Source organism: Salvia hispanica, chromosome 3 (assembly GCF_023119035.1).
Source record: "Salvia hispanica cultivar TCC Black 2014 chromosome 3, UniMelb_Shisp_WGS_1.0, whole genome shotgun sequence".
Classification (NCBI taxonomy): domain Eukaryota; kingdom Viridiplantae; phylum Streptophyta; class Magnoliopsida; order Lamiales; family Lamiaceae; genus Salvia; species Salvia hispanica.
Genome location: NC_062967.1, coordinates 44,284,535 through 44,299,631, shown reverse-complemented (window position 1 = coordinate 44,299,631; position 15,097 = coordinate 44,284,535). Strand labels below are relative to the sequence as shown.

The following is a 15,097-nucleotide window of genomic DNA, read 5'->3' as shown; positions in this document are numbered from 1 at the left end:
ATCATAGTATCATGTTATAACATACTACAAAACGAGCCCTTATGTATATTAAAAAAACTTAACCACTAAAAAACACATGCACAAAGACAAGCAAACTCAAAACAATATGAACGATGCGTATAAGATTGTAAACATCTATGAGTCAGCGACAAACACATAAATTATGGTATGCTAAAATTGGAGAAATAAAAAGTGGAGAAACTGCCATTGAAGAAGATGATGGAAAAACTGCAATGAAGATGGAGAAACTGTCGATTACGAGAGTGGTGAGAAAAGAGGAGAATTTTCTTTACTGAATACATTTCAAAAAAGTTAATTGAAAACACAAAGAAATGCCTAATATATACATAAAATTCCTAGTTACAATTTTATTTTCAATTTCAACGTGGTATCATCACACACATTTCGGTAAGCCAATTTGTGGGATTATAAAAACCCAAGCAAAAATGTTAAACAAATCGTTACAATCGCATGATGTGTAGAAATTAAATTACATGAGTTTGAGCAATTGGATTGTTATTCTGGCCTCTTTATAATCTGGTATCGCATCACTACAAATTCGGATGAACTGCAAACATCATGCTATCATGCAAATATGAACCTCACTTTAACATTGGTGATTGGCCTCCAATCTTGTCGATGTTATCAATTTTCAGCTTCGAGAATAAGTCTATCTTAAAACTAAAAGAGAAAAATAGGGATGTCAATGCAGCCTGCAACCCGTGGGCTGGCCCAAATAGCCCGTAAAATTTATAGGGTTATGGTTGAAAATATATAACCCGATTAGCCCACACCCGATTAACCCGCAACCCGTTAGGGCCAGACCCGAAAACCCGATAAATTTTTATTGTTCTATTTGTTTGACTCCTAATTGGACACATTCATTGATTATTTTTATAATATAAATAACTAAATAAAATAACTTTAAATTTTATATTAATTATACAAATTATATAGTATTAAGTTTTTATTAATATAATAGTAGTAAATAAATAATTTAGAAATTTCAAATTCATTAAAAAGTACGGAGTATTTAAATTTCTAAAACATGCTTTAAAATATTTAAATTTATGTTTTATTTTGCACAAATCTCAAATATTAGTATTTGATCATATTTGTGTTTGAGTTTAAGTATATATCTCAAATTTATCATAATTAAATATTTTATATTTTATACATAGAATTTTTTTCATTATTTATTGGATTGATCGCATGTTAATTTTATCTGTAGCAACTCGATTAACCCGTTGGGCTAGCCCGAAACCCGAGCTTTTAGGGTTAGGGTTAAATTTTTATAACCCGAAAAAAAAATCACAACCCAATTAGCCCGCACTCGATTGACCCGCAACCCGAGCAGTGTTGGCCCGAAACCCCGTGGGCCGGCCCGATTGATATCCCTAGAGAAAAGATAAATTTACAAAAATTGTATGTTAACTTAGTTCTATTTTTAAGATATAATTTCATGACTAATTTGTATACTTATAATTTTGGTAATTTTATAACACTATAATTTTAGGGTAAAAAATCGTACCTAAATATAGGGAAAAAAAATCGTTGATTTAAATTAGTACTATGAATTAAATATGGCATTATTAACTACTCCATTATGTAATTAAATTATTACATTTAATTGTAAAATATTTTTATAATTTGATATGGTACTATACATTTTTCAAATAAATTTTGTTTTCATCATTATATAGTTTTCTTTCTTTATATTTAGTATTATCTCCCCTCACTTGTTTATTTTGTCGTTAAGACAAAATCATCATAAGCTATCATTTGAATTAATATGTGAAAAAATAATTTAAAAAATCTCTTTATGTAAAAAAATATTAAAAATAAATGAAGTAGCACAATTGGATTTTGGTGATGGACACGTCGTCCATGAAATACATAGTCATGTTTCTACAATTGGTAACACATTTCATTTATCCACACCATTTTTTATCATTCACTCTTTCTTCAAATTCTTTCTGTATCCCAATTCCTTCAAACCCTCTCCCCCAATTTCCCCCCTTTTAGAACTGTACCTTTTCACACTCAACCTTCGTTACTGCTAGATTCGCATCTCCCCACCGCCGCTTCCTTGTGGTTTCACTTCCTAATTTAATTCACCCAATTTTTTCAAAACCCTTATTAATTTCTCACCCCATATCGTTTAAAAAAAGCAATCTTGCAGCGGGCCCTCTGTATTTGTGAAAGGTAACTCACTTACCGTTTTGGGATTCTAGGGTTTGCCATTTTTAATTTTTTTTTCGACTGTTTTTTTTCGTGTAATGCTTTTGGAATTGCTTTGGACCATTAAGCGGTTTGGCATTGTAGATGTTAACTTTTTTTGCTATGTTGTAAAGGGATGTTACCAATTAACAATATATTCATATCATTTTGGTTTTGTGCTTTTTAATTTTTTGTATATATTAATTGGTCTGTGGCTTTGTGTTGTTGTTCATTTTGTAAGGTATGGATGGTTGATGGTAAGTTCTGCCTTAATGATTTTAGTCACCAAGTAAAAAAGTTGATAAAAGATTGAAGGAATTTATCATTTATAGCTTGTTGAATGCTTCTGAATTTATCATTGATACTGAGAAGGTTAGGGAGTATAGGCACTGCGCATTCGAATTTATGAGGTGACTGTTTGGTTACAGATTTTGAATTTGGTTGCTTTCTGCTTTTTGTCTTCTGAAATTTATTGTTTTTACCCCGACATTGTAGTTATTTGCTTGCGAGGTTTGTGTCATATCTAATATATCTGCTATTAAATCTTGGCGTAACCATTGTATCCATCTGTCAGTCAGGTGGTAAAATTTGGTCCTCACTAGATGAATTGGTCCAGTGATTGAAATTGAAAAATTTCCCCTTGTATTCATAAATGACACAAGATTACCATCTGATGGATTGCTTTTCTGTTTCTATCATTTGAAATTTGATTACATGTATTGATCAATGTCTATGAGGTTCTACTGATATCTAATACGTGTTCCATAAATAATCAGTAGCGTAGCCATGGTTGGGAAGAGAATTATAGCCATCTGTCAGTCCGGTGGTGAATTTGAGTCAAACGCAGAAGGCTTATTGTCTTATAGAGGTGGTGATGCCCATGCTATGGAGATCGATGATAAAATGAAGTTTAAAGATTTCAAAGTAGAGGTAGCAGAGATGTTTAGCTGCAATCTTGGTACCCTGGCAATCAAATACTTCCTTCCTGGGAATAAGAAGACCCTTATCAGCATTTCAAATGACAAAGACCTCAAGTGCATGCTCAAGTTCCATAACGACTCTGACACTGCCGAGATATATGTTATGACAGAAGAAATTGCTGCCCCTGATGTATCCCAGATGCTGGGCAGTAGGTAGATATTTTATTAAATAATTATTAGAATCACTATGAGGTAAGAATAAAAACATGTACAAAAATTGTATCTGCAGGTCTAGTAGGACAACTTTGTCGGAAGCTGATGTTCCTGTTGATGCTTCCCCAAGTTTGGTGGAAAATATTGTGGGTGACGTAAACAAGCCTGATATCCTGCTTGGTGCTGATTTTGATGTGGTTGGTGATACTAACCATGATGAGGCCCAAACCATGGTACCAAGTGAAATGCCAATATCCAGTGAGATGCCTATATCCAGTGATTTGCCTATGCCAGTTTCTTTCACTGCTTCATTTGATGAAAAGCATACTAAAGCTGCACAACAGTGGCAGAACAATATCACCGGTGTTGGCCAAAGGTTCAACAGTGTTCATGAGTTTCGTGAGGCCTTGCGAAAATATGCCATCGCACATCAATTTGCTTTTAAGTACAAGAAGAATGATAGCCATCGTGTGACTGTAAAGTGCAAGGCTGAGGGCTGTCAGTGGAGGATACATGCATCCAGATTGTCAACCACCCCGCTTATTTGTATTAAAAAAATGAATCCAACACATACATGTGAAGGCTCGGTGCTAGCTACTGGTTATCAAGCGACAAGAAGTTGGGTGGCTAGTATCATTAAGGAGAAGCTGAAGGTTTTCCCAAACTACAAACCAAAGGACATTGTTAATGACATCAAACAGGAATATGGAGTCCAGCTAAATTACTTTCAGGCGTGGAGAGGCAAGGAAATTGCTAAGGAACAGCTTCAGGGTTCTTATAAAGAGGCATATAGTCAGTTACCACTTTTCTGTGAGAAGATAATGGAAACAAATCCGGGAAGTCTAGCCACTTTCACAACTAAAGAAGATTCAAGTTTTCATCGTCTGTTTGTTTCTTTCCATTCTTGTTTATATGGCTTTGAACAAGGTTGCCGTCCTTTGCTTTTTCTGGACAGTATATTTCTGAAGTCAAAATATCAAGGTTCTTTGTTGGCTGCGACTGCTGCTGATGGGGATGATGGATTTTTTCCGGTTGCTTTTGCTATTGTAGACATGGAATCGGATGATAACTGGCACTGGTTCTTACAACAACTAAAAACTGCACTACCGATGTGTCGTGGGTTAACTATTGTAGCAGATAGGGAGAAAGGATTGAGAGAGTCAATTGCTGAAATCTTTCAGAATGAGGATGTTTATCATGCATATTGTCTTCGCTATTTATCAGAACAACTTCTTAGAGATTTGAATGGGCAATACTCTCATGAAGTAAAGAAGCTTATGGTTGAAGATCTTCGCAGTGCAGCTCATGCCTCTATGCCTGAAGGCTTCCAGAGGCATATGGAAAGCATAAAAAGTATATCAGTCGAAGCATATAATTGGGTGATGCAAAGTGAGCCCGTTCACTGGGCGAATGCATTTTTCCAGGGTGCCAGATACAACCATATGACATCAGACTTCGGTGAGCAGTTTTACAGTTGGGTGTCAGATGCACATGAATTGCCCATAACCCGGATGGTTGATGCAATACGTAATAGGATTATGGAATTGATATATTCCCGGCATACGCAATCTCTGGAATGGCTAACACCAACGTTGACTCCATCAATGGATGAAAGGATAAGGTTGACTCCATCAATGGAGGAAAGGCTAGAGCAGGAAAGCCTCAAGATCAGGACGCCTCCTCAAGTATTAATATTAGCCAGTAACAGATTTGAGTTTCGTGGAGATACCGTTGAAACTGTTGATGTCGAGAACTGTGACTGTAGTTGCAGGGGTTGGCGGCTAACAGGGCTCCCTTGTTTCCATGCAATCGCTGTTATTGGTTGTCTTAACCGGGAGTTGAGGGATTATTGCTCTAGATACTTCACAATTGACAGCTATAGAATAACATACTCACAGTCGGTGAATCCTATTACTAGCATAGATGATACATGGCAGAAGGATACCTCTGAATTGGCGGTGACAGTAACTCCTCCTCCAACTCGTCGTCCACCTGGCCGGCCTACTACTAAGCAAGTTAGCGCCCAAGATGTTGGGAGGCGCCAACTCCAGTGCAGTCGGTGCAAAGGTACTGGACACAACAAGTCGACTTGTAAAGAGTTTTTGTTGGAGTGTTAGGTATATTTTCTTGCTTTCAGCAGCACACTCTAGATTTTCTTTTTTATTGTTCATGATCATACTATGACTAGTTTTCCTGCTAAATCTCAATAAGAGGAAAAGAATTGATTCCATGCATCTCAAGAGTTAGTTCATAAGCATGATACATGTGGTTTTGCATTCATTTGGCATAATTAACATCACCTTCTGTTTTTGAAGAAACTGACTCATTTCATCTTCTTGATTTACCGTTTTAATGTTACAGCGGTAAAGTGCTGCGACATCGAAAATAATGGATAGAATCAGCTATTTTTCGTACTATTATTTCACACTCCCTCTGTCGTAAGATGAGTAAAAAACATGCTTATCTCGGTATCATAAGTGGATCTTCATCCGGCTAAATCCTGTCAACAAGCATGTTTTATTCTTCTATGTTGGCACACCTTTGCTTTTGATGGAAAGTGTCTATCGTTATCACATGTACATATAGAAGAAACATACCTTGTTTTACCGAATAAGCATGTTTTTACAACTTTTGGCAAACATTTATGGTTGTGAAATTGCTATAGTCACACAATTGACATCATTGTTAGAATTTTTGTCGTGCTAATTTTAGCATCTGTTTAGAGAAGAGTGATGTGTTGTGGCATGTGATCAATAGTTAGTACTCCCTCCATCCCTCTCATAAAAGTATGCGGTCTTTCCTTTTTAGTCTGACTTATTCTCCACTAATAATACTTAAACTACCTTTTTTCTTTCTAGCTCTTTCTTACTTTATTAATCGTGCATTAAAACTCATGTCAAATCAAAAGTGTTTATTTTTGTGGGACGGATGGGGTATTGTTTAAATGTAATCAATTGGTGTAGTTTTCCCTTTCATTCTTTAAAACAGGATAACAATGGTCACATCTACTCAAATCGCCGACCTATTAGATGGAAGAGAAAGTCTTATCGACTGAGTTGCTCTTTGATATCATTACAAAGTTATCCTCCTATGTGTATCTTCTGCAGTACAATAGTGTCTTTTGAAAAATAGTTTGATGGATTTTAGTTAATCGATAATACTCCATCTGTCGCATAAAAATAAGGATACTTTCCTTTTTTGCTCATCTCATAAAAACATCTCATTTTCATTTATGGAAAGTTCTACCAAACTCATAACATATATACATTAATTTATTTACAAATTATACAACTAGGGTCCACCATTAAGCACTGATAATAGTGTGGGTCTTACTATCCACCAACACAATGAATTTTAACAACTCTTCTCTCCATCTTTATTTTTTTTGGGACGAATGGAGTAGGAGATAGTAGAAGTAGACATGCCCACGGTTCGTAAACCGGCGGTTCCGGTTCGGAACCGCCGGTTCTGGTTTCGGGAAATGTGGAACCAGAACCGAACTGTGACGCTATTTCACGGTTCCGGTTCCGGTTTGGAACCGCCGGTTTTTCGGCGGTTTTTAACGGTTTTTCACAGTTCCAAACTGCCGATTTCTGGCGGTTTTTCACGGTTCCGGCTTGGTTTCACGGTTTTTCACGGTTCCGGTTTGGAATCGACTGTTCCGACACGGTTTTGGTTCGTAAAATTTGAAACCAGAACCGGCCCACGGTTCAAAATATGGCGGTTCCGGTTCAAGAAAAAAGTCACGGTTCCGGTTCAGTACCGGAACCGGCGGTTACGATTTCGCGATTAACCGCCGAAACCGAAAACCTTGGGCATCTCTAAGTAGAAGAACATTTCGATATATTTAGATTCCAATTAAACTTAAATTATGAACAATATGTATGGATTAGATATTAATATACTTCTTCCGTCCCAAAGAGTATGAACAATGTGTTCGGGGAAAAGCAAGAGAGAGAGGTGGAAATAATGTTAGTGGATACTGGGGTTCATACTATTGTAATGGTATAACCATATAAGTTGTTAATGGTAATGATATAAGTTGTAAATAAAATGATGTGTAAGGATAATATGTTGTTTGAATTTTCAAAAATTAGAAAGTTCATACCCACTCTGTCCGCGAATAGAAGTCTCATTTCTTTTCGGCACGGGTTTTAATAAATGTTAGAAAAGCGGGTGAAAAAAAAGTTAATGGAATATGAGTCCACTTACATATATATTAGTTTTAAATTAAATGTGAGATGAATGAGTTAGTGGAATGTGAGGCATATATACCATTTAGTAAAAGTGAAACAGGACTCCTATTCGGACGGACCGAAATGAAAAAATGAGACTCTTATTAACAGACAGAGGAAGTACTTTTCAGAGATGAACAAAAAAAAAATTATACTCTTTGGGAACGTAGGGAGAATCATATTTCAAGGTTAATAAACTCTAATTCAGTAATTAGATGCAGCGTGCATTTTGTATACAATACAATATTGTATTTAGAGTTTGAATTAATGTACTTACCAATTTGAATTAATTAGTGGTAATTGAGTTACGCAATTTTGACTAGTACTAATTGATGCAATTGAGTTGTTTACGTTATGAAGTAGAAGAGGAGACGTACAAGCTATACTATAATGAAGTACAATCACACGTGAAGATGAGGGATGTTGTACTATGCTGCTTGCCAGTTGTACTATTAGAGAAGAAGTACTTATTGTATTTCATCAAAAATTGGTTTAGTACATTCACCAGAAAATCCCCATTCCTCTCACCAAATTAAATTAAGAAGCATCGTTGTATAAATAGGTAGGCTAAGTGAATCATTGTTCTTACTCGACTACGACATTTTTGTCATCTCCAAAAACAATGCATACATAATTTGAAGAGCAAAAGGTATGTAATAGTATATGTATGTTAATATAGAGATGTTTGATTGAGGAAATGAAGGGAGGAGACGGGGACGTAATAGTATATGTATGTTAATATAGAGATGTTTGATTGAGGAAATGAAGGGAGGAGACGGGGACGTAATAGTATATGTATGTTAATATAGAGATGTTTGATTGAGGAAATGAAGGGAGGAGACGGGGACGAGACAGAGCATGGGATGGACCTTTCAACACCATTCGCGGTCTTGTTGCCCTTTCCATGCACTGCCTCTTCCCTGGCTCCTCTCCCTCTCTATCTCTTCGTATACATATGTCTGTTTTTGTGTTTGGTGTGTATTGGTTTAATGTATTTTAACTAATTCCATTTTTGATTGGTTGCATCAATGTGATGATCGGATAATTCTAATCCAAACGAAAGTCTTGTCATGTTTTAATTTTTGTCTCAAAATTGTAAAGAATTGTGTCTTACTAGGCGTTATTCTCAAAATTGGACATTTCACTTTGCGGACACCGAGGGATAGATTAATATTGGGGGTGAACCAATTGGTCCTTCTAGTCTCATCTTTGACCAAAATCTCAAATGGTAACTATAAAACTAATTTTCCTAACTGAGAAGCTATTTTTATTATATTTCAAATTTGTGAGAGATGCATAAAAAAAAAATGGCAGGTAACTATAAAAACTAACTTTCCTAACTGAAGTTATTTTTATTAAATTCCAAATTTGTGAGTGTATGCATCTCACCCATAAACAGGATTAGCTTCTCTTTCCCTGATGAGCTACCGCTGCACAAGGCTCTTCTGGGCCCTGCGGGGAGTATCCCAATTACCAGACGCTCTGCATCAGCGACGACCATATTTGTGCTCCTTGTGAATTGTAATACCCGCTTTTATTATTATTTTTTTTTTATGTTAAAATATTGTTTTGATAACGAGCGAGTGATAGACCGTAAATAAAAATACTGTCTTTGTTTTGATTGGTTGCGAAGGAAAGTAGTGAATGCATGAATTGTTGGTTAATTGTGTGGTGTAAATAGTCAATTGATGGGAAATATTGGACGATTGTTTATAAGTACTTGGAATAACACCAAGATAGTAAAATAAAACACCACAATTTAATCAATGCTCTAAATCAAATATTTGGCCTATCACTTTTATCTATCTTGTTCTAGATTTTTATTTCTTTTAGTTGGGACCAATTTTGAGAAGCCAAAAAAAAAATCAATTTCTTATTCTAATCCTGCAGTCAAATAATTAGTCAAATATATCTCCAAACTCCTCTCACACGGTTCCCCCATATTTCCATCTTCCCTAAAATTAAAATCTCTCCAACAAACAAACTAAATCTCTACATTATATCCTCTCCGCAACTAGTGGCGTATACACGTTGGTTAAAGGGGGATAACTGTACCCCCAAATTTACATTAAATTCGTCAATGGCCCAGTGGTAAGATGGCTCTTCCTTGAAGTAGGAGACCCATGTTTGAAATCTACCGAGCACATTTCTAACTTTTAACGTTTATTTAAACTTTCTCTTCTCCAAATTAACTCTTCTTTTTTATCTATATCATATCTAATTCAATTTTATTTTTGTTCTCAATTCATATTTAAGTTTTATTAATTATTTTGTTTTTAACAAATACGTTTACTAGTTAAACCACTAACTTGCTCTTTTTTAATTTAATTATGCATTCTTTCATATTTAACTTTCATTAATTAATTTTTTAATAGATACTTATATGACTAATATAAAGTATATATTTATAATTTATAAAAAACTCAATGTAAATTACTAAATTGATATAAGTATTACTAAAGTACTCCATATTTATAAAACTAACCTCTTTCATATCTATATTATATATTGCTAATTAACAAAACATGAATACATTGTATTTCAAATGTATAATTTAAGTGATACTATAAAATAATTTATTTTTATTTAAAATGAAGTTTTTAATAAAAAAATAAAGAAAAAGATTTTATTTAAAAATAATAATTGAAAAAGCACAACAAAGAAAACAAAAAAGATTAGTCACATTTTAAAATTTTAAGTCGTTGTAATTATTTTTGCACCCCCAAATTGAAAATCCTTGATACGCCATTGTCCGCAACTACATCCAATATCATCCGCCGTTACAGTTTTTCTTCTCTTCCGTCAAGGTAATTTCTCCTTCCATTGAATACGAAAATTTCCATACTTGTTGATTCCATAACCAAAACTCTCAATATCACAGTGTGAAGAAGAGCAGAGGAAACCGTGACTCTTTTTAATACCTTTGCTTGTGCAAATCTTCTTCCTCCCAAAAGTATTTTCTTTTCTTTAATTCCATGTTACAATTCCAAACATTCACGTTAGATCACGGATCGCAGTCAGAGCATATTGTTTGAATGACACTCTTTTCCCAAAGTTTCGATCTTTAATGTGTTAGAAACTGTCTTTTGCTTCACTTCAATTCAATACTTGGAAATAAAGTCTGCCCAAAAATATATGAATCGAACAATTAGAATTGTATTTTGGCACGTGTCCACTGAGTGCATCAAGTACTCAACCATGCATATTGTTTTCTTAATGTGCAGATTGAGCGGCGATAGACGTGATGGATGTTGAGCAAAGTTGTTGGAAAATTATGTCTTGTTTGGTTGTTGGATTTGTCGGGTCTTCATACTCGGCATTTTCTATGTCTTGACGCTTCCGCTAAAATTCTAAATTCATTTAGACTGCTTTATCGTTGGGTTTTATTTTATTTTTTTTAAATTAGTTTTGTAGAGACAGTATTCGACATTTGTTTTAAGTTTCTTAGTTAATCTCTTGTTTTGGTCGAGTTTTGTTGTTTTCCCCTTTCTTTCCCGCTACTATAATCCTTCCCTAGTCGCGATTGACCGTGTTTTCTGTCCTTAGAAAATGCGGGCGGGCGTGACATGAATTTTGTCAGATTCGATTTGGGGTTCATCGGATTCATTGGAATGAAGCCCTAGTTTCTATATCGGTGAACCACCCAAAATTAGAGATGATATGGATTTGATTGACGATGTAGAGTTATGTGTGACTGATAGAGACCTGATATTCTATTTTATTCCGGAAGGGAGCTGATATTCTCTCTGTATATTTATTTAGTTTATTTATGTTTTAGTATTATTTAGTTGCTATGATTTTATTTACTTTCCCTAGTGGTTAGGATTTGATTTGCTTTTGATTTACTTCCCTAGTTTATAGGAGATCTTTTTGTACTACACATATTATAAATATGTGTGGAGTCTTTTATTATTATGAAGCAGAATGAAATTATTAATTTTATTCTCTCTTCTGGCGTTGAAAACGCCCCCCAGCACTTCAACTAGGGTTCTCTTTTTTCTCTACAAATTCACACCTCTTCCTCTCATCTTTTCACTACAAATCGTTGGTGCTCTAGTCCGATAGATCAAGGGTCTATCAAATTGGTGCTTTCATTAGGTTCTCATCCTCCTATTGATTTCTACCACCATGTATGTCTTGCTGTCAAACTCTCCTCCAGACTCTCCTCCTCGGTTTTCTGGTGTTAACCCTGTGAGATGGATTTTGGATGTTTAGGAGTATTTTGACTATCATTTGTTTTCTGATACTGATCGTTTGTTTTTTTGTGAGGTTATTTTTTGACCATCCAGCATTTGTATGGCTCCACAAGTATCGACGCTCGAATCCTAATTGCTCATGGCAAGAATTTCTAGATGTTGTTTATCATAACTTTGATGAGGATGCCATTTACTTCGCCGAGACGAATAAGCTTCTCAACAAAATTTCGGAGGCAGTTGCATATTTAGCAAAAAAGGAGGTCATGGCTAAAAAGGAGGCCAAATCTGATTATGTCGTCGAGACTATTGCAAAAAATGACGATGTGTCAACAACAAATGTCAAGTCTGATCCCGTCATCAACGAGACGGAAAAAGATGACGACGAATCGCCTCAAGCGTTGGATGAGGCAATGGCTTTGGTGGAAACCAAATGTCCTCCACAATCCACTATGGAACGTAAATAAAATCATAGCAACTAAATAATACTAAAACATAAATAAACTAAATAAATATACGGAGAGAATATCAGGTCCCTATCAACTCCCCCACCGTTGAAAACCACCTTGCCCTCAAGGTGGAAGTCGGATCTCGTTGTCTTTGTTTAGATCTTCAAATAAAATTGTATAGACTGTGACCTCAATGAATGGTGGAGAACCCGTCTTCGGGCATGAGATCTCTTCAGCGATTTCAGTGACATAACCAATGATGACAATATTGATTTTTGGGCTGTAGGATTTGATTTGCTTTTGATTTACTTCCCTAATTTATAAGAGATCTTTTTGTACCACACATATTATAAATATGTGTGGAGTCTTTTATTATTATGAAGCAGAATGAAGAATTAAATTGTTAATTTTATTCTCTCTTCTGGCATTGAAAACGCCCCCTAGCACTTCAACTAGGGTTTTCTTTTTTCTCTACAAATTCACGCCTCTTTCTCTCTTCTTTTCACTACAAATTGTTGGTGCTCTAGTCCGATAGATCAAGGGTCTATCAATCACACATAAGGAATCGATGTCTCTCACAAAGTTAGAAATTTTATAAAAATCCAAACCTCCAAATTTAATTAGTTTGTATACCTAGCACATTTGAGAATTTTGTTGCAAAACAAATCTGTATCTTATAATTATCCTTTATTCTGAATTTTGGAGTATTGTGAATTGTCATCATTAGCAAAAAAATATACTCCTATCATTTATTAAAAATATGAACTTATGATATGACATAAATTTTAATGTATAATTGATAAAATAAAAAAGATATAGAAAGAAAAAAAATAATTTAAAGTATTTTTAGTTAAAAATGAATGCTGAGTAGAGAGAAAATTGTTTCTAAAAATAGAAGAAATTTCCATTTTTACTAGAACTCAACCAACTTTGCTAAATTACTATAAAATTCTTTAGCATTCTTTTTAGTAGGGAAATGTACACTACAACCTTATGTGAGCACCACCCACGTTCGACACACACTTAGCATTGTTTGTTTTGATTTATATATCTAGTTTGATTCGTATACATTAAAAAATTTTAATTATTGAAAATTTTAATTTCACATATACATAAAAATCAATGCTCGGTTAGTTATTTTATTCATTTACTTGAAGTTATACAAAAACAAACAAATCAAGCTTAGGTTTTAATGAATTTTGTGAAATTAAAATTTTCAATGATATTTTTTTAATGTATTAGAATTAAACTAAACACCTCATCTGTCCCAAGGTAGTTTGGACATTTCTTTTGAGTACGATATTTATGAAATTGATATATTAAAAGGTTAAATGAACAGAGTAAAGTAAGATACATGAAAAGAGAGTAAAATATTAGAGAAGATAAAGTTTTTTGCAAAAAAAGAAATGACTCAACTACCTTGGAACAATCCAAAAAGGAATACGACTCAACTACCTTCGGACAGTGAGAGTACATAAATTAAAACAAACAATGTTGAATGTGTGTCGAACGAGTGTGATGCTCACATAAGGTATGTAGCATATCATTTCTCCTTTTTACTCCCTCCGTGCCATTAGATGTCGAACAACACAGGTTTTAAGAAATATAATGGAAAGTGAGTTGGAAAAGTTAGTAGAATGTGAGTCATACTTTTATATACTCCCTCCGTCCCATTTTAGGAGCCTCGGTCACTTTTATACACCCGTTTTGTAAAAATCATAATAAATAGTTAAAGTGGAGAAATGATAGAGTAAAAGAGATAATAATGTTATTAAGACTCTTCTCAACATTATTCTCTCTCATACCTTACCATTTCTCCACTTTAACTATTTATTATGATTTTTACGAAACGGGTATGCAAAAGTGACCGGGACTCCTAAAGTGGGACGTGGGGAGTATTATTTTTATAATAAAATGTGAGTGAGAATGTGTTAGTGAAATGTGGGTACATTACCAAAAGTAGTAAAGGATACGTGTGACAAGTATTAATAGACGGACCAAAAAGGAAACTAGTGACATTTAATGGCGGACAGGGAATAACATTTATAAATGATTATTTTGTAGAACTTTACTAAGAATACATCAAAAAGATTGTTCATAGATTTTATGTAATTATTTATTCTGGTTTTTTAATTTCATAATTTAGTTTATGTATTCTCATTTCTCTACAATATTTAATACTCCTTCTGTATCATAAAAATATTTGCATTTGAAATGACACAAGAACTAATGCACATTAATAAAGTTAGAGAGAGGAGAAGAAGGATAATTAAAATAGTGCTAGTGAATGGTGGAACTCACATTATTATTACCCCTTCTTGATCAAGGGAAACAACTACTTAAATACATGACTAGAACGAATTTAGTTAACTATAAGAGCAAGTTAGTTCACTATAAGAGTGATTTAGTTCACCACACGAAGGAGTGAACCAAAATGTCATTACAGTGAACTAAATTGTTGACAGAGTAAATACTTCACTGTAAAGGTATTTTGGTTCACTCGTTGTTTTTAAATTCATATTGTGAACTTAAAACGCCCATATAGTGAACTAGATCGTTTTGATCTAAAGGCTGAGATTTGTTCTCTAGTTATGCACTTAATATTAGTTATACTTTGATCATCTCTCACTACCTTCGTTCCAAAAGAATATGCATTTTGGGTTTGACACGGGTTTTAATGCAAGATTGGTAAAGTAATAGAGAGGTAGAGAGAAAAAGTAATTAATATATTGTTAGTGCATAATATATTGTTAGTACCCATTCTGCACTAACAATATATTAATTACTTTTTCTCTCTACCTCTCTATTACTTTACCAATCTTGCATTAAAACTGTAAATAAATTGATATATATGGATGGTGAGCTGG

The 15,097-nt window shown here is 34.3% G+C and overlaps 1 protein-coding gene and 1 long non-coding RNA gene across 4 annotated transcripts; both read left to right on the top strand.

Moving 5' to 3' along the window:
- The first annotated feature begins 1,943 nt into the window (after positions 1-1,943).
- LOC125214647 lies at positions 1,944-7,967 on the top strand. 3 transcript variants are annotated; one of them, XM_048115761.1, is made up of 4 exons: positions 1,944-2,205; positions 2,997-3,353; positions 3,430-5,470; positions 7,949-7,967. In XM_048115761.1, the coding sequence occupies exons 2-3, from the start codon at positions 3,007-3,009 to the stop codon at positions 5,468-5,470; spliced, it is 2,388 nt and encodes a 795-aa protein (XP_047971718.1). In that variant the 5' UTR covers positions 1,944-2,205; positions 2,997-3,006; the 3' UTR covers positions 7,949-7,967. The 3 variants fall into 3 exon arrangements, with proteins under 3 accessions (XP_047971718.1, XP_047971717.1, XP_047971716.1); XM_048115760.1 differs by lacking the exon at positions 7,949-7,967 and adding an exon at positions 6,342-6,558; XM_048115759.1 differs by lacking the exon at positions 7,949-7,967 and adding an exon at positions 5,715-6,067.
- A 121-nt stretch (positions 7,968-8,088) lies between these two features.
- LOC125211583 lies at positions 8,089-9,252 on the top strand. The gene is made up of 2 exons (XR_007174542.1): positions 8,089-8,237; positions 8,988-9,252. It is a non-coding gene; the product is annotated as an uncharacterized LOC125211583 (long non-coding RNA).
- The last annotated feature ends 5,845 nt before the right edge of the window (positions 9,253-15,097 follow it).